The sequence below is a fragment of the Diabrotica undecimpunctata genome, chromosome 3, assembly GCF_040954645.1.
Source record: "Diabrotica undecimpunctata isolate CICGRU chromosome 3, icDiaUnde3, whole genome shotgun sequence".
NCBI lineage: Eukaryota > Metazoa > Arthropoda > Insecta > Coleoptera > Chrysomelidae > Diabrotica > Diabrotica undecimpunctata.
In genome coordinates, this window is record NC_092805.1 from 44251998 (window position 1) to 44278909 (window position 26912).

At 32.7% G+C, this 26912-nt stretch overlaps 1 protein-coding gene across 1 annotated transcript in view; it reads left to right on the plus strand.

Moving 5' to 3' along the window:
• LOC140436744 (uncharacterized) overlaps positions 1–26912 on the plus strand; it is an 808356-nt gene that overhangs the window by 754224 nt on the left and 27220 nt on the right. Inside the window, exons 11-13 of the mRNA XM_072525808.1 lie at positions 3393–3511; positions 10382–10621; positions 22967–24943. Of these exons, the coding sequence (XP_072381909.1) occupies positions 3393–3511; positions 10382–10621; positions 22967–24943 (2336 nt within the window). The remainder of the gene's footprint in view (positions 1–3392; positions 3512–10381; positions 10622–22966; positions 24944–26912) is intronic.

Genomic DNA, 26912 nt, shown 5'->3' on the forward strand with positions numbered 1-26912 from the left:
TGTCCGGGAACGGTATGTCCCTACTCGAAACAGCACTCACATGAGTTTTATTAGCGCAAGTACTTCAAAGCTCACTGAATACATTCAAAAATCATTTGGTTTTTTAGTTTTTAAAGACAAATTAATGTTTTCTTTAATACCTTTTTTGTATTTATTTCTGATTTTATCAATGGCAGCATTATTTTCTAAAAAAATTTCCCAAACTATTACAATTTATAATTATTAATATATCCTAAATAGATTATGTAAATTTATGTATTGGGCGAATTTTATTATTTATAATCGTGCCATATCCTTTACTATCCTTTATTTTATTAATTCCTTAAATAATTTACTGTGATAAACAACTTCCTGTAGAAGATTTACAAGTTTACTATATGCAATACTAATTTGGTTATGGCCTAGTCATAAGTCCTTGGTCTATAACTTTAATAAAGAACACGCCATCGTCATGCTTCAATATTTTTTATTGCCGTACACAGTTTTTTAAAATGTAATCAATTTTATTTATATGCGGCAAAGGTGATTTCATACTGTAAGCATTACGTGGTTATGTACACTATATTTAAGTATATCTAATGTCGATTAAAATACCATCAACTATATAGTTGTTAGCTTTTTTAACATCGTTTCAATGCAAAATATTGTTGTACCTACACTTTGTTGTTCAATTTCGAATATATATATTTGTCTGAATTTCTTGTAATAAAGGTAAAATCCGAATACTACTATAGTATTTATAAAAAAGAAAAATCGAATCTTACAAATAAAATTTAAACATCATTAAACTAACTTATTAAAAAATCCCATAATAAAATATACGTAGACCTAAATAAAAAATAAACTAATATTATATCTTACAGTGACACTGCGCCTTACATGCTCAAACTTCATTGTACTCAAATTATCAGTACCGTTGGCTGTCCAACATGTAACATCTCAAAATAGCCATAGCAAAACTCCCTATCATTATAGGATTCATGAGGTTTCTATAAGTTTATTTCAAGACTTCAAGAAAAAAATCTATTCCAATAAACCACAAACTTATATCTTTTGACAAATCTTTATATACTAACATACCAATTGAAACTATCTTGGAAATAACATCAAATAATTTACTTCTCTTCTCCTTGACTAATTTTTAGAGGTTTGTAAAATTCTGTATTAGCTTCAGGTTTTTTCAACACGAAACCAAATACTACTCTATGATTTCTTAGGTAATCACTAATGGGTTTCATGGATTCACTAATTTCGGCAACATTTGCAAACTTAGTACTGGAAATTTTGGGAATGTTAGCTACAACTAATTTGAAATACAATATGCATTTCTATAAACGATGTTGATGACTGTTTACTTTGTATTCCATATAATAAAGTTGATTATTCTGCAAATGTTAATAGATTTAATAACAAAATACATGTTGTATAACTCATGAAATAAAAAATAACAGAATTACTTTTCTTGACTTCTGTTTGCTTTGCAATATAACAACGACCGCCCAATAACTACGTACGGGTTTACAAGAGATGTTTGGTTTAGAATATATTTAAATTTTGACACACATATCACACAAAAGAGGTGTTATATTAAATTATCTTATGATGCAATACAATATTATTCCATAAATCTGAGAAAGGTCAAAAATATTTTAGAACAAAATATAAAAACCGGAATTTTGCAGCCATTTTATTAGAAAAAGAAGCTTTACCATTAAAAAGCCTTCTACAACAATCCCAAGATCAAATACTTACCAAACACCACCTTAAAAATTAACAATATCAAATGTCTAAATGTTATCTAGGTAAAACATAAATGTTGGACATAATCGTCGGACTGTTATCAATAAAGACAGTCAATAAGATGTTTATGAAGTAAAATGTAGTGACTGTAACTTTTCATAGAGTCGACACACATATTAGTATTTATACTAGACAGATTATTTCACATAAAAACAATATAAAACATAAAAAACCAAACAATACAGTCTTATGAAAATAACCATTCTCCTGACTTCAAAAATACACAGATTTTGGAAATTTAAATTTCAATAAAAGATGTATATTGGAGGCGATACATATTAAAGAACAACCAACCTCTATCAGTAATAAGAGGTATATCAAAGACCTCTCAAATATATATAGTCCAGTCGTCAGAGAGTTGACCACTAAAAATCATACGAACAAGCTGAATTTTGCAGAGAATATTTATTTTGAGCTCACGAGAATCGTAAAAAATGGCAAAAATCGCGCCTCGTTAATTTATTTTAACACCTTTATAAAAACTGAGTTTATTTACGACAAAATAGAAAAAAAACATGCGAAAGCTGCACTCTTTGCCTTTAAAACGCATCTTGATTTTTGTCGATTGGACATTTGGATCAAAAGATATCGAATTTTTACCGTCCAGCTGATACAAATTTTATTGAACATTGATTTCGTGCGAACTTACATGCAAAATCGACGGTCACTTCAAGCGTTGTTTCTAAGAGAACGGTTCATTCTACACAAAAAATGCTTATAAACATTTTTGTTTAAAATTATCTCAGATACATTTTTTATTTGAAACATTTTTTCTACGGTGTACAGATTCTTGGTAAATCGATTTTTTCACGTTTTTACACCCCTGCGAGGGGGTTTTTAGGGGGAAGCCCGGGGGTAAAAGTGGTAAACTTTTTTGCATCTTTTTTGGGGTCCCAAAATTAATATTCTCGGCAAAATTCAGCTTGTTCGTATGATTTTTAGAGGTTCAGTGGCATTTTCGTCTCTGACGGCTGGAGTAATATTATAATTTAGTTAATCGTAAATACATTTACTATGAAACTGGCACAGCTTACATCTTGCACAGTTGTAAATCATATGTACCATTCGTTCTTAAGCTGAAGTCTGAAGCTGACATCACACATAACGTGGGGAGGCGCTCTTTGCTGATTTAAGTCGGCAAAGAGAATCATAAAATACAAATTAGTGAAAAGAAAAGAGAACACGGTTGGCACCCCATGTTAGTGTGAAATTAATAAATATTTACTTTTTGATAACTATCCCAATGGAGCGTGTCCCCTCGAGATCGAGGGTTTAGTCCACCAGTGTTGCCGGTAAAAATTTTAGTAAATGGGGTCATTTTTACAATGATAAAAATAAACAACTTCGTTAGACTACTCCATGGTAAAATTATCACGACAATGGTCGTAACTGTCCCGAGTCACGTTGGAAGGATTGGAGGGATAAGTATATGCTATATAATATATCATCTTCCAATTTCCTTTGTACCGTGTTAATTTACCGACAAACGACGGAACTGGGTGCTTCTATTATGTATTTTCTATTTATTTGTTTTATTATTATTTTTCTAATATTGCTACAAACAAATATTTATTTTCTTATTTTTGTTACAGTTCACGATGTTAGTGGGCTAGTGGAAAACCAAGCTGATAGCGAATCCGAAGACGAGTGGAATTACTTCAAAGGCGACGAAGCGAATAAAGAAAACGTTTCGCCGCAGCAAGAGAAAGAGGTAAATAGAACGAGTTTTTTTTTAAATAACATTTTTATGGAACAATTCAATTTTGTGATATATTAATCATAGACTCATATTTTCACATGTTTCACATGCTTCATTCAGTATATAATATACCTACATTTGTTATGCTTTGGTTATGGATAAGTAACACATACTTATTTTGAAATGGCTACTTCTTATCGCTCGGTATGTCTGTATGTTTTGCACGGGCCCGAATCAGTCTCACCCGTCACCAGACGCATGCAGGATAATTTAATACACAATATGCCTATGATCGCCTTCTATCATCAAAGGCTTAAAGTTATGTTGAAAGTGTACCGATACTTAGTTAACTTCACTAGTGCCGTATACTCAAATTTTATTTATAATAAACTAGAAATAATTGTCATATACAGTCACTTTCTTTTAAATTTTTAGAGTAATAAACTTCTTGCATTTAAACCAAGTAAATATCTGGTCCACTTCTGACCTCTCATCATGTATTATTATTATTATTATTATTATTATATATATATATATATATATATATATATATATATATATATATATATATATATATATATATTATGGAACTGCTGTGTCATATAATATCCGTGTCGCTGCTTATCGGTTAAACCAACCAGCACTTGCCACAAATGCGCCTTCATTCTCAATCTTCAGGTGGATATCAATCTTTGCATTAGCATTTTCGGCAATTTTTCATCTTCTCTGTAGCACCCAATAGAACCATCCTCGTACCTTTTGTAACATCTTTGAAATCTTATTCCAGTACTAGCCAGTTCCATCCAATAGTCTTTAACTTCTAGATTACATGCACATCGATATTGCTAAATTGGACGATGTTTTGTCTCACATGACAAAGGCAATAAAGTAGGAATGTGGCAAGGGACTACTTTCGATCCCTATTTGCTAAAGGTAAAGATAATGAACCATCAACGCCAGAAGTGACAATAAACGAAGAAATAAATATTGAGGAGGAAATGGTAAAGGAAACATTAAGGAAATTAAAAAATAAAAAATGACCAGAGAAATATTAAAACTAGTTAAAAAAAAATAATAGAATGGAGATCAAGCACCCTACTACCATTCTCCACAAAAAGGGAGACAAAGCGGAGCCAGAAAATTACAGAGGAATAAACACAGCACTAAAAGTGGCAACCAAAGTGATAACAAATACACTAAATGAAATTATAATCTAGCAGCAGAACAACAAGGTTTTAGGCCGGGAAGATCATGCACCGACGATATATTTATAATGAGACAAGTGCAAGAGAAATCATTAGAATACCACAAACCGGCATATCTATGTTTCGTGGACCTTAAGAAGGGATTAGACAGGGTCAAATTATAGGACGTTATCCACTTTACCAAAATGTCACAATATAGGTAAAAGTAGAAGAACAACTAAGTGACCCAATTGAAGCTGGCAATGGATAAGACAGGGAGATTCCCCGAGTCCTCTATTGTGTAACCTGATCATGGATGAAATAATAAAAAAGTAAGAACTGAAAAAGGATACCAAATGGGAGAAAGAAAACTTAAAATAATCTACTCCGCAGACGATGCAATACTACTTTTCTCAAAGTGAAGATGATTTAAAACGTATTTTGAACCAATTTAATATACCCGCCTGAAAGTTTAACATGTTGATTTCTCCAAAAAAGTCCAAATGCATGGTTATAACAGCAAATTGACTAAGATGTAAATTATAGTTGGAAGGTCAGATAATAGAACAAGTGATGGAGTATAAATATCTAGGCATCAGGAGAAATAAAAATATCGGGGAATAAATGAAAGGCAGAATGTACCAACCAGTCATCAGACTAATAATGACATGCGCGGCAGAAGCACGACCTGACAGAGAATAAAAAGAATTTTAGAAACAGCAAAAATGAAAACTCTTGTTGCCAAAACACCGTGGGACAGACCTAGAAGTACAGATATACGACGTAGATGCAAGGTGAAGAATATCAAGGACTGGTTAAGAAATAAAATATTAGGATGAACTGCCGTATAAGCCGAATGACAACAAATAGAGTAGTAAAGACAGTAGGAAGACCACGAAATCAACGTTACAACTTACTGGAAGAACATTGAAAAACAGATAGTCATGTTTACATAAAAAGAAGAAGATATATTTTTTATGGTTATAAAATTGATAGGGAAGAATACCAATGAAATATAATAACGTCGGTATAAAGTATACCAAGTTAAATTGTATCAATGATTTTGTCGATTACCACAAATTCAGGAAATGGCACCTGCTAATGTATTTTTAAAGACTGACCTATCCGACTGAATGTGGAAAGAACATATATCTTTTGAACATAGTATTTTATTTATTGAAAGAATATTTGATTATAATGCAACGCAGAATTACATTGTATTAAGTATAACGATTAATTTATACGCGGTGCTGTAGATACGTAGATGATTGCATTTTTTAAGTAACATTTATCGTTCGTTACAAGTTCATTAATAATAATTATAATCTTATCATTTTACATTACGTTTCCATATGCAGGTAGAATACTGGAACGGAGTGCAATTGTTATTATAATATTATAATGAATGTTACGCATTTGTGTTTGTTCGAATCATATCAAAACTTGAAAAATGTCGTACTAAATATAAAAATGTCATTTATTGCGATGCGCTACATAACCTTTAGAAAATATAGACGGAGGTCCCTGTTTAATATGTGATTCTAGCCACTATGTGGGCTTTATACACTGCATATATGGAGCATGAGGGCGAGGGGAATTAAAATAAGTAGAGTAGCCAATATAACACCGATGAGTTTTTTTTAAACACTTAATTTTTGTTTGACATAATTATGTTCAGTTTTGACGTAAAATTTAATTACCTCTTTGTTCTTCTAGTGAATTCTCGTATCGGAATGTGGAAATCGTCATCGTTATCGTAATCTTATTAGCGGCATTTCTAAACAGGTCAACCAAAACATTCTCTTAGATTTCTAAGTCAGGATATACTGCGGTTTCTCATTCCTTGTATATTCCTTGGAATAATCAATCTAAGTAATGCATATTTCTTCTTCTTATGCTCTGGACGATTAACGTGCGTTGGCTATCAAATTGGGTATACTAATTTTGTTGACAGCACCTCGGAAAAGGGATGCAGAAGATCTGTTAAACCACTCTCTCAGGTTTTTAAGTCATGTTGTTCGTCTTAGACCTTTTCCTCGTCTTTTATCTATCTTGCTTTGTATTATTAAATGAAGTATATTGTATCTAATAGGTAAAAAGAAATAAGAATAAGACTTACTCACAATCAATTTATTCTACCACCAACGACCCGTTTTGCTTACTATAATTTGCTATGCATCCTCAGGTCAACGGTACATGGCATACTAAATGCTGAAAATATAATAACCCGTGTTCGGGTGCTGTCTGGTACATAATATACAGCAATTGTGCCAATATTATATGTGTGTGATTATTAGATATGAATTTAAATTGATTAAATAAAAAATTAAGTGAAAAATGATTTAGTAAAATTGAAATTAAATAAATATTAGTAACATGCCGGTACAAGGATTATTATTAAATGTTTGAGAGAACATAGTTTTTAAGGATAATAAAACATAGGATTTTTAAACTATAACTATAACTTTAATTCCACCCTTGAGTCTTCTAGTGGTCACTCTCATGCATTAAGTTTCTCTGTTTCATCTATCTTAGCATTCTTATAATATCCTTTATTTATTACATTGATATTGAACAGACATCTTTTTCCAAGACCGTTTCTAAAACCCATCTGTGAATCAATTCTATCTAAAAATATTTACGAAAAGTTTTCAGTGTGTAATTGTCCGATATTTGTTGCAGTCTTTTGTAATTGTCGTTTTGGGAATCGTTACGAAAGTTACAAGAAAGCAATATTTATGCCCTGTCGTATATAATTATGGTATTAAAGAGATATACAAAAATATCAATGTTTTTTTCTTGAATTGATTTTAGTAGTTCTGTTGGTATTTCATACAGTCCTTCATATTTTCTGTAGTTTGTATGTTTAATGGCGTAATTAATTACGTCAGTCAATGGTATTTTTTGATTTAATCCCCCCATATGTAAACGATATTTTGGAAGCATAAAACAAAAAACAGACAATTTTTAAGTCATTTAAAGCACGCATAATAAAATACTCTACTTAAATCCCATTGATCAGTAAAAAATTATGTTATCAATATCACCAATCTTTATCGTTGTCCCTATGCGGGGTTGGCTTCTTTTATTACATTTCTCCAAACGCTTCTAGCTTTGGTCATAAAAATATTAATCCCCACTATAGTCATGTCGTATCTAACTTGATACTCAGCGATTTTTCATAATGGGTAACACACCTAGACTTTCCCTAATACATTGACTCTTATTATTTTTTTCATTTCTGCAACATGCATTCATTCTGGTTTTATGTCACTTCAGGAACATGCCAGTTGCTAGATTTTTATGTAACTCTGTCGCACCGTTTTTCACGGTCAATGACATAATATTAACTTTGGTTATTTATTTTTATATTTTTCTATTGCCTGTCTTATTTATTATATTATTTCACATATTGTTAATATGTTATTAAAACATTAGATCGATTTTCTTTTTGTGTTAGTATCTGTTCATCTGTGTCTGCCTGTCCCTGCGATAACTCTTGGAGGAAATTATCTAGAGTCTTGAAATTTCTATGAATTTGGTGTCAACTGTTCAAAGGTTACCAAACTACAGATATCTTTAATTTAAAATACAAGCTTCCCTTACGTTCAAAAAGTCTGCCATGTCTGTCAATACTCTGTTCTCGTTCAATACTCAATAATTTGAAATTGATTTATTTGTTTTAGTACTTGAACAACTTCCTCATTCAGTCTTTGCTGGTCCTACTCGACCATCTAATAAGCTGTTAATTTTTTTTCCAGCCCCTTTCAGATTTTAATAAAATTATAAGAGAGTTAATGTCTTTGCGTCGATCTTCGTCGCTTTAGAAGGCAGCCGAATGAAGTCCGAAACTGTATATGCCCCAAGTGAAGAGAGTCACACCTCGGTATCAAAATAGATCGTGTCGCGCAACGAGCGGTAGTTAAATAGTAGCTTTGAACAGAGATTCGTATCAGACGTTCATATATATTTGATAATTCCATTGGGGGGAGATGGGGCAAATGTACCCAGTCAAAGGTCAGTGGTCGTATTTTCGAATTCGTTCGAGCATATTTCGCATACGAAATTAGAAGAAATTCGCTCGAAATCCAGTTTTTTATATTTTCGAATAGTGCGTATACGAATTTTTTCGTATACGACGACACGAATGGGTATGAACCATTCGAATTTCGATGCTAGTATACGATCAAAGTAATTTTTGTCATTTCAGTTGTCACTGGGCCCGTGTACGTCAGATAAAATTTCAGCTGATAGTTTTTAATCGTTGTTTTAGATTGAACAATACAATAAAATTTACATTAATACCTACCATATTTTTACATTGAACTTTGTTTTTAATGGGTGGTTTAAATAATTTTTTAATAGAAAGAAATAATTAACGCCCTTGCCGAGGCGATAATATTAGCGGAACGAAGAGGCAAGTTTACCAACCCATTCTTAACCATCTAGAGGACTATTCGGATGTACAATTTCAAAAATTGTACAGATTAACAAGGCCCCTCACAATGGAGTTGATAGAATGGCTTTTTTTTTGTTCGGCCGACACTGAACCATCATATTTCATGCCCTTTTTTACTTCTTGTTTTAGATAACAAATTCACCATAAACTAGGTTAAGTAAAACTGCCAATTATTCTTCTTTTTTTATTATTTAAGTTTTGGTTGTTCGATTTTGGACGTTCAAAAATACAGATTCAAATTCGTATACGAAATTTTTCTTTCGAGTTAACTCGTATACGAAAAAATTCGATTGAATTCGAAAATACGACCCCTGTTTTTGCAACAGCTGCAATCTCTCAATAAGGCTTTTCAGTAGCATATTCTCCAAATTTGACCATATGAGTGAGAGCGATTACCGACTGTTATTCGGTATTACGCGACTGTATTCAATAGTTAAAGAATACTACGGTGACTTCGGTGATTTTCTTCAGCTGATAATATTATATATGCTGTAAATTTTGGAATACCATAGGTACTCCAAAACGGAAACGTTCCTTTTTGCCCTTAAATGCTAAGGTCCTCCACACACCTTTTGCAAACTTTATGAGGGACTAAATATACACTTTCCTCACAAATATATTCGCTACAGATTTGAAAAATATGAGTCTGTAATGTCTGAAAGCCAAGTACAAGATCTCGTAACTTAGACAAGATAAAATGGGCTAAATCTGCATTCGTATTTTGTGAAAAATCTCGACGTCCTGGAATTTTTTTATCATTTTATTTGAGCTTTTTGGTTGGGAGTCCCGTGTAATCAAAAGTGAACAATTAATGAATAATTAGTAACATGTAAAATCAAGGTAACTGAATTATTATTTTGACAAAAAATTTTAGACGTAGGTTAATTTCCCAAAAGTTTGAAGTTAAGCTTATGCTTTTTTAAATATGGTTTACTTGTCTGTATTTCATCAAATTTTTTTCTATCTCGTGGGAAGATCTTATATCTTTGATAATTTTTATAAATAACAGCTTATACTTCTATTTCGATAATTGGTGGTATGGTTTTTTGCGTTTTAAATGATGCAAATATTTTTGTTGTCATCAGTGTTTTCATGTATTTACATATTAAGATTGTTTTTATTTTTTCTGTGTCAATTACCGGATTACACCGAACGTCTATTAAAAATACCAATCAGATTAATTTCTCACCTGCATTATATCATAGTTGGTTCAAAAATTATTTGAATATTTAATTTCAGGTTGCTGACATCCCCGAAGAGGACGATACAATGTCTCAGCTGAACCCGAATGCTGCAGAATTTGTTCCAGTATCACCGACGAGGAGTGTTCCATCTCCCACTTGTCGCATGCTAATGAACGACCAAATCGTATCACAATCGCCTTGCAAAGCAAAAGATGTAGATATCAACGTGCCTAATCCTAGAGATTTCGAAAATGAAGTGAAATCCAGACCTAGTGAAATCGATACCAATGGCCATGTAAGTAACAATAGCGTTAAATGGAAATATTCGATTAAATCTATGCTAAATTATTTATTCTATAAACGTCTGGATCGTCATCCGTGTTTACGAATTTGCAGTTTTGGCTTCTGTATGACCACATCTTCCATATCACGCTAAATAACCTTTGTTTTAATACCTTGAATTAGTGACAGCCTGTATTGTACTGGATACTTCTTGCATATCCACTGTGCTACGCCTGCCTAAATCGATTTGTTTAAATTAAAGAGCGAATTGGGATTGCAATGGACTAGCAATATTCCTAATGTAACACAATATACAAAATCCTATTTAAAGCAACCTTCAAAGATAAGGCAATCTCCGATCCGTTCAGAACGATTTTATCTCGCGATTGCAGTATACTTAAGCTCATTATTGTTGCAATTGAACATGTAAGTTATAACTGGTGTTTCTTTGTTGGATGTTTTGTAAGTTATATGGAATTATCAGATTCCAGATATTGTCAGCAAATATAGACCTATTGGTAGGACCTCTTACAGTTCCATCTGAATATTTTTTTGCTTCGATAAATCTTTGTTTATACTTATTTTTAAAAATTCTTATTAACACAGTAGTCACTCAAATAGTGCTACTATATGAATGCCTTACAAATAGTTGTAGAAATGTCTAAAAACATGAGAAGAAAGTTATGCAATTATATTCACATGATCGCAGATGCCCAAGACAGTTTTAATGTCAAGTTATTATCACATTCATAGTTAGAACTGACCCGATTTATAGCCGGACATACAGCCGGTTATATATTGCTGACAGTATTTTATATGACAACAGGAGATTTTGGTAACAGGAGCGCGATCTCGTGCACGCCGGATACCAACTGATTCCTTTTCAAATTAGATCATGCAAGATTTTAGACAATGAACTGTGTTAGTCAATAAACATTTTTTAACAAGACTGGTGTAAAGGCAGTTTGTAACATAAATAATAAAAATATATTATATATTATATTAACAATATCTTAATTATTAATAATATATTAATATATAGTTATTACAAACTTATAACATATCATAATCCTGCCCTCACATATTTCTTTGTCGACAAACAGAATCGAGTCCTGTACTATATTTGCTGTACCACAAAAGGTCTAGTTTTCACTAAATGTCTTTTTATTATCCCAAATCAGACCCTTTCATATATATTGTAAAAAAGATTATTTACATAATATCTGAGGCGTCAATCCAACGCGACATTATCGGTGTAAAAACAATTTGAATCGATCTTTTTACAGACCTGTATATAAATCAGATCCTTTTGTACATATTTATACAATATCCGAAGTGGCGGGTATTGTGCTAATCTTAGACGTCAGTAATACGAAGTAAAATCTCCTTTTGTGATCATGGAAGACAAATTTGAGCCGCACACCTGCATTTTTTGTTGTTCTATTTTACAACCTCTCTCTAAAAAGGCTTTTTAATAACCGGTCGTAATGTCTTAAAAAGATCGTAAAAAATCTCCAATTCCTTAAAATCAAGAATTACACATCGCTCGTCCTCATTTGGGACAATCATCACGCGTTCTCTACGTATGCAATGATAATTATCTCGCGCTGTCGGTAAGAGAATCATCTCTCGTCGTCAGGGCAATCATCACTGTACATACACGCGGTCTGTACTTATACAATCACATTTTATTTCGTCCCAAGTTAGGAAAATCATCTCGATGCCCGACACAATTATCCCGTTTTTAAGACAATCACATCGCGGTCCTCAGTTAATAGAACCATTTCTCGCCTTGGTTATAACACACACAATTAAATACTCGCCGACATAGCGAAGTATTGTTTAAACTCAGTTTTCAAGAAAAATTGTAATAACAGTCTGTGTAAAAATCAATTGTGCTCAAATAAAATAAAAATACTTAACTCGAAGTGTAACAATATTTCTTTAACATCATCGAGTTATACCTTGCTTAGACGAAGATTAATTATTCGACGTCTTTTATAATCAACCAACGTAGAAGCTTTGGTTCTCGTCTTATGTTGGAGGAAGCACAGCAATAGAAACATAAATTATTTTGGTTGTCTATATATTCATTTAATTTTTACCTGTTAAATTTATTTTTTGGACTTGTCTCTTCTTTTCCTTATGTATTTTAATTAGTTGTATAGGAATAAAGTTAAAAATACAGAATATGGAACAGTCAGAATAATTATTGATTAAAGTCCATTTTATGTTACAAATTGTTGATACAACCGTCTTAACAAACGTTTATCGACTAGTATAGTTCATTGTCTAAAATCCTGCATTGTCTAGGGAAGATGTTCTGAAAAGAAATCAGTTAATATCGAGCGACCGAGAGATTGCGCTCTTGCCCTTGATCATGCTCCCGTTACCAAAATCTCATATAGTCTAGTAAACACAAAATGCAATTAGTCATCCAAAATCACGCGTCGTAACTGGTCAAAATAGCCGAAATCACGTGTGAATAATGAATTCTCGGAAATTTTGAATTCGATTATTGGCGGCGCGTTTCCTTGCTGGTGACTTTACATTGTAACAATAGAATATTATATTTCTGCTTATAATAATAAAAATAATAAAGTTTGTTAAATGAGTTTTCAAGAATCGTATTGTTACAAATACAATCCTCCCCGCAATTGATCCTACGTATTCAGCAGTAAACAGAACGAGACAATTATCAAGATTCGAAGTTTATTTCTGAGAAAAATTGAATTCTCTTGAGTGTCAGAATAACTGAGTTAGTCTATTTAATAGCGGAATTAACCAATATCCTGACATCATGCCGAAATGTGTTTACACAGCAAAATAAAGACAACAGATGAATTAGCAGCTAAATCAATGATTGCTGCAACGAAGCCAATACTTTCATTTTACAAGAGTCAATAAAAAACTGAAAATTCTGCCAAAGTAAGAACTGTAATACAAAGTAAATATTTACCCTGCATGGTATGGAACAGGAATGATAACACAGTCCAACAAAATGAAAACATTTGGGGCTTAAAAATAACGATTTTTAAATATTTTTGATGCTATGATTTCAAAAGTGTCTTCTTTTTCAAAAGAAGTTCTTTTTGGAATCGATTGTATATTTTTAACTTCGCTTGAAAAGATATACACAAAGGCATCTGGAAATCACCAGAGGTACTTACAGTAAATATGATAGATTATGTTATTGTAGACTCAATCGAATATAATAATTGTCCGCGCCAGAAGAGGAGCAAATGCGGATTCTGATCACTACTGTGTGGAAAGTATGGTAAGGGACAGAATTTTAAACATCTAAAACAGGAAATAGGTTCTAACATGAACGATACAATATGTAAGGACTCAAGAATACAAAAAAAAAAATAGAGAAAATAAACAAAATATAAACATCAAACTAGAAAACAGACTAAAACATGAAAACATAAATGAAGAGTGGAAAGGATGCAAGAACATCATGAAAGAAACAGCTGAAGAACTGCTAAGCATGAAAGGTAAACAAAGAAGAACAAGAACGAATGATTGTTTTGACGAAGAATGTCACATTATAACAGAAAGAAAAACAGAGCATATTCACTGATGCAACAGGGGCACAGAACCCGACAAGCAGATAAGGAATATAAATAACTTCGTAAAGAAGAAAAAAATACACCGCAGAAAGACGAGAGAACTACAAGAACTAAGTAAGCCAACAGAGAAAGAAAATTTTACGAGAAACTCAACAAAAGCAGAAAAGAATTCAAACAAAAGATATAAGGAGCGTAACATAGACAGAACAGCAAGAAAAACTAAGAAGATGGACAGAACATTATAAGGAAAAGCTTGAGGGAGGCGAACCCTGATATACCATTAAACCAAGCCGACAGAAAAAAGAGACATTATTTTTTTAGCTTTAAGTCGTAATTGTTGGTAGAACTTTACAAATTTATACTCGCCCTGCTAGTACTAGCTTTTAACAATATTTAACAAAAGTAATATATCGTAAAACACAAAGGTACCTGTATACTTCTAACACACAATGTACTTATAACTCGTGAGAAAACTAAATATATACTGACTATGGGGTGTATTCTGTAACACTTCCGCTAAATTTTAGAGGCCTCTAAAATTTTAGCTTTCTCTAAAATATTTTTTGTATTCTGTAACTTATGCATCCGTTAAAATCATAACCTAAACCGTTAAAACTCCCGCTAAAACAGAATATTTTGGAGGATGTCAAAACTTGTCCTCTTATTTTTAGCAGTCCGTTAAATATCATTTTATTAAATAACTTTAACCTTTAATTGTGGCTTATTCCCATTTAAATAGTAATTATCATTTGATTATTTTTGTTTGGTTAGTTTATATGATTACTAGTTTGTTATTTATATATTATAGTGCAGATAAACAATTAAAAAAGACAAATGGCTTTTTATGATATATTTGGCGAAGCTTTAGTTGATGAAATAATAAATAATAATGAGAGGTACGTCTTAGTTTACTTTATAATCCATGTGTTACACCTATAACAAAATTCAAATTTTTTATTCTTTTTGTAGAGCTGAATTCAGATTACATCAAAAGATAATCCGAAATATGATCAATCCTTTCCCATAACACATGGACTTTTCCCAATTCATTAGGATTAATTTTAATTCCTGTTAGAATTTTATTTTCTTTTAAAAAACTTATCAAAAACTCTTTTTGAAATTTTGTTGTTCGTGGAGCACGAGACATAGTAAAATTTTATTAAAACGAAAATAAAACTAATGCGAACACAAATAAACTGAAATATATTTTCAATGATAATTTTTCGACTGTTCTAACAACCATTCAAATTTCGACATTTTGTGTCATGTGGAACAATTTCACCCAATCATGTCAACATTAGACTGATAATTGCATTCAGTGCAATTTTCAATCCATATGACAACACGATCGAGTTTGACAACTTCATCCAAATAAATTTCAAAATGTTACGTTTCGGCGAATCTAATGTTAACTTAAATTTTAATAATTGTACTTTCACTAACTGTACTTTTAATAAATAAATGTTTCGTTATGTTGAGTTATGATTTTTTTTTTTTTCGAAAAATTATCCGCCGAATATCCCTCGGACATTGATGAATGCCTCATAATTTCATGACAAATTTCTCAAGCTCGTTGCTTGGTAACAGCACGAAGCCGAAGGCTGAGCGGAACGAGCGGAACGAGCTTTCGATTGTCATGAAATTATCTCGTCTGTTATCAATGTCTTAGGGATATTACTACTGATAATAAAATAATAAGTCAAGCAGACTGTCAATTTCTACCTTAGAAGTAGTTTAAACACGATCAACGTGCGACGTTGCCGTATCTGATTGAAAAATCTAAAAAAATATATTTTAGCGGTCCTCTATAATATTTCTTTATAGAATGTCAATGTTACCTAAAACTTTAAGAGGACCGTTAAAAGTTAAATTTTAGAGGCTTCTTAAATTTAACGGAAATGTTACAGAATACACCCCATTATACGCACCCTTTCTCCGCTACCGACACGCATCTTGGTAAAAGCGACAGCGACTAAATGGTAGGATATACGTCAGTGATCACGCGCATGACTTATTTCATTTTTTATTTGCTGGACTATAGTGTCACATAAAAGACTGCCAGCGACATATAACCGGGTAATCCCGGCTGTATGCCCGGCTATAAACGGGCTCGTTAAAAAGTGCTCTCGTTATGTGATCTTAAAATAAAACTGTGTAAGCCTCTGTGACCATGAATATAATTACATAAATTTCTTCTCGTGTTTTATACAGTATTCCAATTTTATATTCGCTCCGTGCGTGACTGACGCGACACCTACCGCCTTCATCTGACAGTTTTGGACCTACCAATTTTCAGGTTAAACATATGACATATGTTTGACATTGTTAAATACATGCGAAATTTACAATTATTAATAATTAACTTTTTAATTACATTTTTTCAGTTTATGTACAAAATAAATGTAGTATTAAAAACTGGGTTTCTCAAAATTCATCATAATATATCTTTTCAACCATAAACGGAAAAGAAAGGGAAAAATCTAGTACTGGCAAATCAAGTTTTTCACGTGAAAGAGCATATATTTAAAAACAGTAATAGTAAAAGTTATCATATAAAAGCTAAAGTCATCAGGCACTCTGCAGTTAGCTTGAAGCCTTATAAAATATCATTTAAGGTAAATTATTTAAATTTTTCCTTTTTCAATTGCATAAAAATGAAGTTATGTGATATTTACTTTTTCATATTAATAGCACGGATCCATCTTTTTTTTTGCTCTAATTTATATGTAATCTTTGGGAACTTATAAAAACTACACTTACTATTTTTGCTATTATTAGCAATTAAATACGCAATATGTATTTGCACACATTTTTGATAAAATTTATGCGTAAAAAGCTAGGTCCAATTTTGTCATATTTCGCCGCTACGCACGCTGGCATCGGCATCGTTTCAAAGTACCCCTACCATGGTCACGCACGGAGCGAATAAGTGGAATGGAAAGTGGCCGTGGTTGAATTTTAAAGGAGTCAATATTTGACAATTACATAAAATTGAATGAATTAACATAAAATTAGTCGTCATCAAACACTCTGTCACAACACTGTCAAATCTGAAAGTTCTGAGTAATTAATCACCTTTTTAACCACCATCCCTTCATTCATATTTTCTAGTCAAAATAGTTTCGGTGGTTTTTACTACAAATCGGATAAATGTTTGCTAGTTATTTCGATATTCTTACGTCATGTCTAAAAAAAGAATGATCTTATTGCTACAAGTAATGCGTGTATTTTCGTATTGTTTCCGATACAGCAAATAATATTGCCAAATAGAAGGTAAACAATTAAATAATTTAGATAACTCATTTTCATGTCCGTTATTACCGCTCATAATTGTTGTGACTATGAACATATTAAGAAGTTATCAGTTTGTTTTATGTCAACACCATCGTAAAGTTCACTAAATATAAACTGTGTATGATTAGATATGGGTTGAATGTAGCAAATCATTTTCGTACTAGAATCCAAATAAAGAGTTTACTTGCCGGATTTGTGTTTTGGGTAAGGATTTTGTACATTATTGACTCATTTTCTGTTTTTGAATTATATTCGATATTGTTACTGTGTATATGTCGGAAACATACGACTGATATAACTAGACATAATCGTTATTATATCCATACTAGAAATACTAGGTGCCGAAATAGTGATACAATTTGTCGTCTGGCGAAGATTATTTAAACACATCCCGCTATACGTCTCTAATTCATAGTTATATATTGCGGCAATAACTACTTAAATTACATTTTCTTGAGATTGTTGCATCGTTGCTAAAATACGATTTTTATCGACTAATAAATAATATAATTATATTAAGAAACGACCTGGTAATCATTCGTTACATATACTTCCTCCAATACTAAAAATGTATCAAGTTGGTACACATTGTCTTTTTCATATAATACAATAGGCCAAGCATTACGAGGAGATAAGCATTAGTTATTCAGAAATCTTAACTGAAACGTTCTGTCTATTAGAAATTATCATATCATGATTCCTCAAGGTTTCACTATTTTGTGCGGTTGCTATTCAGTTTCCTGTTTTTCTATTTAAATTATCTTAATAACATTTATTATTTAAGTTACAAAATATGCAATTAAAATATTATAACCACATAACATTATTTAGTAGAAGATCCGGTGATAGATAGATCTGACATTTTCACTTTTTAGTATTGGCAGCCGCAGATGTTCATTCATTATATGTTTCACCCTAACTATGGCATTGCTCCCTACCATGATAAACTTTTTGAATTTTTAAAAAATTTTGAAAAATGTTTAGATTGTTAATACGATAACAAATGAGTATGACACAAAAGTTTGTATGCACCGTGGGCATTAATAGATGTGTATACCCTTGGGCGACTTACAAACACTCGGGCCAGGGGCCCTCTTGTTTGTGCCCCTCGGGCATAAACATCTACTTAATGCCCTTGCTACATTTAACTATTTTATTATTTAAACAAAATACGTTATATTAAAATAATATATATATTTAGGGATTCTACAGTATTCACTGCCTTCCCTCGCTCAACCGTTTCCATCTCTCTCTGTTGTTCCATTCTCCATCGTTTAGTCCTCTCTTACTCATGGCGTCGTCTACTTCGTTCCTCCAGGATTTTCGGGGTCGTCCTCTTTTCCTCCTTCCTATGGGGCTCCATTCGGTTATTCTTTTTATCCATCTGCTGTCGCTAGCTCTTCTTACATGTCCATACCACTTTAGTCTTTTTTGTTCTATATATGTTAGTATGTCTGTTTCTATTGATGTTCTTTGCTTTAATAGTATTAAAAAATAATAATAAAATAATTCAATAAATTATTGTTTGCTCCCAGCGCCACATGCTAACGTATAAACAAAGTTGCGCGGTATATTTCGTCTGCATTGTTGCCAAGCGTGCGTTGTTTACTTTTGACAGGCCCGTCTTGAGTAAATATTAAATTAATAATAAAATATAAATAAATATCATTTGATAGTAAATTTAATTATTATAGAAACTAAACAAGATATTTCAAAATGAAATTTGAGGATAATTTGAAATGAACTTATTAACAACTAACGTTAAAAAATTAATACCGCTTGTATAAATAGTAGTGACGTTTTCGTGTCGTGACGATCGCTTTACATTTTACTATAGAGAAAAACTAATGGAACGCGAGTTTAAAAGCTTCTATATTCGTTAGTTTGTAAATTACTTCTTCGGCCATTTTAGCTTTTAGAGCTATGAGGAATACCAATATTGTTAAATGATCTTGGTAATTTATGATGAATTTATAAGGATCTCCGGGTTAAATCATCTGATTAGATGCCGATTTTAGGGATCTGTTATCTCTAGTAGAGGTATTTAGAGATATGTCGAATTATTTCGCCTACGAACTGAACTCGCCATCTCTTTCTAGGAATAATGTGAATAGAGCCATAAAAAGTTGTAAAAATCAGCCTCCAAATGTTTAAGAAACTTTTTAAAATCATTGAGTTTCCGTTAGAATGACTGTCAATATTTTAGGTTAAATCTAAGTGGATCTTCTAAATCTATAGAATCATGTTAGGTCAACTTATTGCCGGTGAATCAAAGCACATTTACTACTTACGCATAATGAACACGTAGATCAGTTAGCTAAAAATTCCATCATTCATGGAACACTAACCAACTATCAGCCTTGCATTATAGATGCTTTTGCTTGTTCAAGAACTGAACAAATGAACAACTGGAAAGCACACTGGGAAAAGTACTGTAGTATTTCAACAACACAATACAGTTTGATGCAACCAATTATTCCAAAAAAAACCTTGGTATAAGAATTTCATCCTCCCTCGCAAATACATAACTACCATTAGTAGACTTAGATTTGGCGATGCATGTTATCCTGCGCATTTATTTAAAATAAATATACACTCGCGATCATAAAATCCGGGTCATCTTGAAAATTTCAAGTTTCTTAAATATTTTTGCCTCTGGTGCAGTAATAACCTTTTTTTTTGGCTGATGTATTTTTTATTTGTCATCAATGTTTGTTTTGAAAGAAAAAATGGTTTTTTATTGTTTTTATTGAAAAAAAAACGGAAAACAAATCAAATTGTTGATAAAACAGACATACGAAAAAAATGGAAAATACAGAACGTGGTAAAAAATCAGTGAAATTTCAATGACCAATATCGTGTATTGCCTCCCCTTACTCTAATAACCTCTTGCAGACGACGGGGCATACTCTCAATTCTTCTCCGGATTACATGTTGTGGTATGTTATTCCACTCTCTCACTAACAGATCCTTAAGCTCCTGTGCGTTGTTAGGAGGAGGTGTATGGGTTTGAATACGTTTTTTCAAATCGTTCCAGAGATGTTCGATGGGATTCAGGTCCGGAGACCTAGCTGGCCAGGGTACCCTCGTAATTCCAACTTCGTCCAAGTATTACATACTGACCCTGGCAACGTGCGGTCGCACGTTGTCTTGCATAAAAACGGCGTTTTCTCCAAGTCCTGCCATGTTGGGCATAACATGTTCTTCCGGAATCTCCGTAATGTACCTTCGTGCAGTTAGGGACCCATTTTCGATGAAGGGTAATTCTGTGTGGAAGTCGGAAGATATACCTCCCCAAGCCATGAATGAGCCTCCACCAAATGGCATTCTTGGAGCTTGTGAAAATCGTTCACCGGTTCTCCTCCAAACTCTTACACGTCTATCGGATCCAGTTAGGCAGAAATGGGATTCATCTGAGAATAACACTTTGCTACAATCGTTAATTCCCCAATGCGCGTATTGTCGAGCAAAAGCTAGTCGTGCAACTCGAGGCACCCGGCGAAGTGGCGGTCCTGTAGCCATTACCCGAGAAGATAGTCAAGAAGAACGAAGTCTTCTTCTGACTGTTGCAACACTAAAATTGCGATTTCGTACTTCCTCTAGACGATTTTGATGCATAACCGCAGTTGAGGTCCGGTTTCGTTAAGCCTGAAACACAAGGAAACGGTCATCTAGTGCCTTGGTCGTTCTTCTTCGTCCAGAGCCAGGTCGCCTGGTTAGCAAACTTGCCTCCTGCAAGCGTTGAAGCACTCGTTGAACCGTAGAAAGGCGTACGCCAACAGTTCTTGAGACTTGCCGTTGAGTGTGACCGTTTTCCACAAGTGCAACAATTTGTGCCGTTTCAACAACAGTCAAAGGCATTTTTGTCAAAAAATAAACACTAATAATGGCACTAATAAACACTAATGGTGGCAATAATAAACGTTTGTTCGTTGCATTTGAACAGAAAGTCGAAGTACAAACGAGAGATTTAAAACAAGCGGAGTTACAGGTAGCGTTCATTTTGGGAAGTGTGCACTTTACCGCGAAATCGGCACTATTGGAATTCTTTGTTACAAAGGAAACCGCAACAATTCTCAGAAACATGCATTAGTTTGTATTTGTGTTATTATTATTTACGATAAAGCTCGTTAAAAATGAAATATCGTAGATTTTCAAGGTGACCCGGATTGTATGATCGCGAGTGTATTAGATTCGGATATTTGTCAAGAATGTCAGATTAAAAGTGACTTAAACTACATATTTTTTGAGTTTCAAAAGTATAAACAACCCACCAACAACCTAATTCAAAGAATGATAGACAAGAACATCTCACTTTTTGTTAATATTTTCTTTCTACTATCACTCATTGAAAAGAAAATGGGTGACTGCTTGACAACCTTCTTGTCTGGTAGTAAAGTATGCCTGTAATTAGTTAGATTTGTATTGTAACCTATGTTTAGAAAAAAATAAATGAAAAAAAAATAAAAAAGAGTATTATAAAAGATATATTAAAAAAATATATAAAAAAAAAAGAAAAAAAAATCAGAAAAAAAAAATTAAAAAAAAAAAAATTTAGTAAAATAATCATTAAGAGGATCTAAACCTCCGAGGTGTTGAATCGGGTTTATGTCCTAACGTAGCGAAAAATAATTAACATAGTTGTATTTATTAACACAGTAGGTAGATATTTTTATTTGTAAGATGTATACACTATATATATATTTCACATGACCGTCTTTCAATAACTGAATTATAATAAAGGTATAATATAGTATCTATTAACATTAGCTAAGTACGGAATAATTATATTATTATTATTATATTAATCATGTTTCACTAATTGACATATTTAAATTCTTTAATAAAGCTAATGTTGATTGAGACTGGCTGAATGACAATTGTCCAAGCCAAGAGAGAAAAAAAAACACATTGCCGAAATTCTGCAATTAGTCAATTTACGGGAGTTAGCTTTGTAACGTTGTTTATATTTATTATAAAAATTAAAATTTAAATGTTTTTTATAAAAACAAGCAAATAATTACAATAAATTAGTAAATTTGACTATTTGATAAATTTTATATTTATTAAATGACACCTTTTTTATATTTCCACCGTTACGGTTTGTAGCCATTCTGCTCCAAGATCGGCTGTCAAGAAGATTTCATCCTAATCATCCTATAGCTTTCTCCGTCTTCCAATAAGTCTCTTTCCCTGCATTCTTGTATTCAACATTTTTTTTGGAGCCCCTTTTCTTCCATCCTAATTCGCCACCTGTTGTTTTTATTTTTAGGGTCTAGTATTCGTCTCAGTACCTTTTTTTCAAAGATATCTATGTGGTTTATAGATATTTGAGTCAACACCCAAATTTCACATGCATAGCTCACTATCGGCAGATTATGGTTTTGTAAATTCGTATCTTAGTTCTTTGATATTGTTTTATATTTAATATGTATATTTTTAAGTATTTGAAATGGTATTTTATATTCTATTAATTATATTTTTATTTATAGGAAAATATGGAGAACATCTTAAATGGTAAAAATATCGATGAAATCCCTGAGTTCCAACCAGTCACCACACCGAAAAAGGTTTTCCAAAACGATGAATTTCACTTTGGCCCTAATGCTGCTCCTTTTACTCCCAAACTTTTAGACCAATCTGAAGCTTTGTCGACTAAGGCCGTTTATGGCGATGAATCAACGGCCACTCTTGAGAGTACTTTTAATGACTCAAGCCAAGACTTGCATATTTTAAATAAAGAATCAGATCCTATGTCCATGTCCTTCTATGCAGATAAGGGTGAATCTAATCCCTTCGATTTAAATAAAGTTCAACTACTGCCTGATAATCTCGATGATTTCTTGAACAAACCGGATAACGATAATTTCAATGAAACCATCTCGGATTTACCTGAACACACACCTTTAGATGAGCGCAAAAATAACGATGACGCAATACAAATTACGGATTTAGATAAACAATCATATGATGATGAAAAAGAGCTTGCCTCACCTTTAGAACCGGAAAGAGAACTATTAACCACAGAAGAGACTGATTTTGCCAAAACTCCTGAACCTACACATGAAAATTTATTGGGAGAGTTTTGTTGCATACCCAAAAAAGAAGAACCAGCAGAACTACCCGCAGATGTAGAACTTATTTCACCCGTTCCAACAGATTTTAAACCAAGCGAAGCTATCGAAGTTAGTGATCTATTAAAATCTGATGTAGTGACTTTACCAGCTGACGTGGAGTTGGTACCGGAAGATATCTTAAATAAATCGTCTGTCCATGAAGATTTGCCTAGTAATGAGTCCCCATTAACAGATCCAATTTCTGAACCTATTAGTCACAGCCCCCAACCGACACTAGAGGAGTTTGCACGCGTAGAATCGGCAGTAAGTGACGATTTAGGCATTTCTGAAAGGCCTATTTCACCTGATCATCAAAAAGAACTTCTAGCAAGTCCTTTACCTGCAGCTCTTTCGCCAGAACCGCACAAAGAGGCCCTTGGAAGTCCTTCTCCAAGTCCTCTTTCGCCAGAACCACATAAAGAATCTCTGAGTCCTTCTCCAAGTCCCCTTTCGCCGGAACCGCAGGAAGAAGCCCTTAGAAGTCCTTCTCCAAGTCCTCTTTCGCCCGTGCCGCAGAAAGAAGTTCTTGGAAATCCTTCACCGAGTCCTCTTTCTCCAGAACCACAGAAAGACGCTCTTCAGCATGCTTCTTCAATTCCTTTAGTGCAAGAAACTCAAAAGGAAGACATTGAATTTTCTTCAGAACCATATAGTGGAGTACAAGAAGAAAGTACTTCCCCAGTCCTGGCACTCAACAAAGAAGATTTGCTGGCAAGTCCGTCTCCTCGTCCTCTATCATCAGAACCTCAAATAGATGACGTGGTTAGTTCATCCCCAGTTCCTAATATGTTGCCCCCATCTCCTAAACCTGTTTGTAGACTTCCACAAGAACTATATCAAGGTTTGGAGGAAGCTAAATCTCCCGAATGTGATAGTTCGGATGTTACTTATCCTGAACCAAAACCGGTTTCGCCACTACTATTTGCCGAAGCCAAATCTTCCGATTTCGGTAAATCAGAGAAAATTGATTTGTCCATAACTCCCGAACCAATACCAGAACACTTTAAACTTGAATATCCTGTAGGTGAGCCAAAATCTTCTGTTTGTGATTTATCTGAACCTAAATCTCCAATACAAGAAGTATCACAGTTCCCTGATTCTACAGAAGAAAAATTATTAGATGAAGCCCAACAACGATTCGAAGACTTATGTCAACCTATAGAATCTCCTGAGGATGTCACTTCTTCTGTTAAGGACGATTTATCATCCCCAGTACAGGATCTTCAGAGTAAATCACCTGTTGAAGATCAAGTAATTAATGATAGTTTTGTTAAAGAAGCTGTGGTTGAAGTTCATGCTTCCAAAGAATCTGAGGAACAGCAACCTCCTCTGATAGAACCAGAAATTCTAGAGGTAAGTATCAAACATTCCTCTTTCATTTTTTTAACAGAGAAAGTCTTGAGAGCAAGCAGTTTCGTCTTAGATAATTCAACTTATAAAGTTTTGGCGTGGTGAAGATTTTTTTTAACATTTTTTAAAATTTCATGTATATTTTGTTTGTTTTGGACGAATATTGTTAAAACGTATAATGGATGGAGTCCACAGTAAGAAATCCGACAGCACACATTAAGTGTTGCGTCTGGTTTTCAGTGTTTGTGTTTATTTGTTATAAATTAGTTGCAATATATTTTTTATGTTTTGTTTGATTATTTCGTCGTAGTTTCCTCTTGTTTACTTTGACCCCTACGGCACACTGAACTTTGGTTCTAATATCTTTCGTTTTTTTTTTACTTCGTTTTTACTACTTTGTTTTGTTTTTGATACGGATTTGTTGATTTTTCTAACTTTATGTACGGATTTTACCTTTTCGCTACTTACGTCTGACAGAAGCAGATAGCTTTTCCTTCCTTTTCTACTCGATATCTAGTGCAACGCCATCTTTTAAATATTTTTTAATATACTTTTTTTATATTTTTTTTAATAACTTTTTCTGCATCTACTTTGTAGCTAGCTGCGATATATTTTTTGATAGCTCGAAGAGAAAAACCACCAGACTTTTATAGCATCTTGAATCATTTCATATTTCAGATAAAACAAATACAATATTGTAAACATATAGAGAAAATCTTGTACGGAATATCAAATATTGATAACATTTTCCAACCTTTTTATTGATTTATAATCAGAATTGTTTATTTTGCTAATATTCCTTAATTCATGCTCACTGTTTTTAAATGCATCACCCTGTATTTTATATCTCATCATATACTAAAGACAATGTAGTTTAATTTACCCAAGTATTTCCTATGCATGTACTTAATAGTTTTGCAGATATTTTGAATCGTAGTGGAAAATGGAATATTTTGTGAATTAAATTTATTACTTTTACTTACTTCACTATTTATAAACATCTTAAGCAACACACACAATTGAATAAAGGAAATTGTTTTTTTAATTTTAGAAGGTATTCGAAATTAGTTCCTATATCAGCCTATATCAGTAAACTCAAGTTTGCTATGAAGGTACGTTTCACAAATTGACAATTCACTTTTAAATAAGAGAGCATTCCAAAATGTAATGGATATATATTAAATCGCAATGAGACGTTCAGTGTTTATGAGACTAAAAAAAATCAAAAAGGATTAAACAGAAGGAACCGAATTAATGTTTACTGGCTGTTACTGAGCACCGTGTTACAATTATCCTAAATATTTCAAGAGAGCAAGATATTACAGTTCGTTCATAATATACAGTGTGGAAACCACTTATGGAATAACATTGTTTCCTTATATATGTGTCCTTATTATAGAAAATAATAAAAAACTCTGGAACACGTTAACTTTTAAATTTAAATCTGCGCTTTTTAAATATAAATTTAAATGTACGCAAGTCTCGCAGAGTCCATAATCCTTATTTTTAATGAAACACCCTGTATATTTTTATGTTTTTAAAAGACTTAACAACCTGATTTCAACGAACTATATCATGTAGGTTCTATAATGAATAATACAAGGTGAAATTTTGAAATTAAATATAATTTTCTTCAAAACAATTAATTCATAGAATACCCGAGGTAATTGTTTGGATTACATTAAAATAAAAGCTCAAAATGTTCTCCACCTTGTTGTTGGCAATAACAAAGTCTCCTATAAAACTCGTCTCGAACTTGACATATCTATTTTTTTTCATTAGTAATTTTCAGTTGCATGTATTATGCATGATACGAAATGCATCGTTGGTAAAAATCAGTTGCTTCTGTTATAAATTTATTAATATCCTGGATACTACCAAGTTTCCTCAATAATAACTGTTTCCCTTCTTGTGGTACAAAATTGCTATCCATTCGTTCTTGAAGATTATATTTTAATCTTCTTAACTCTAA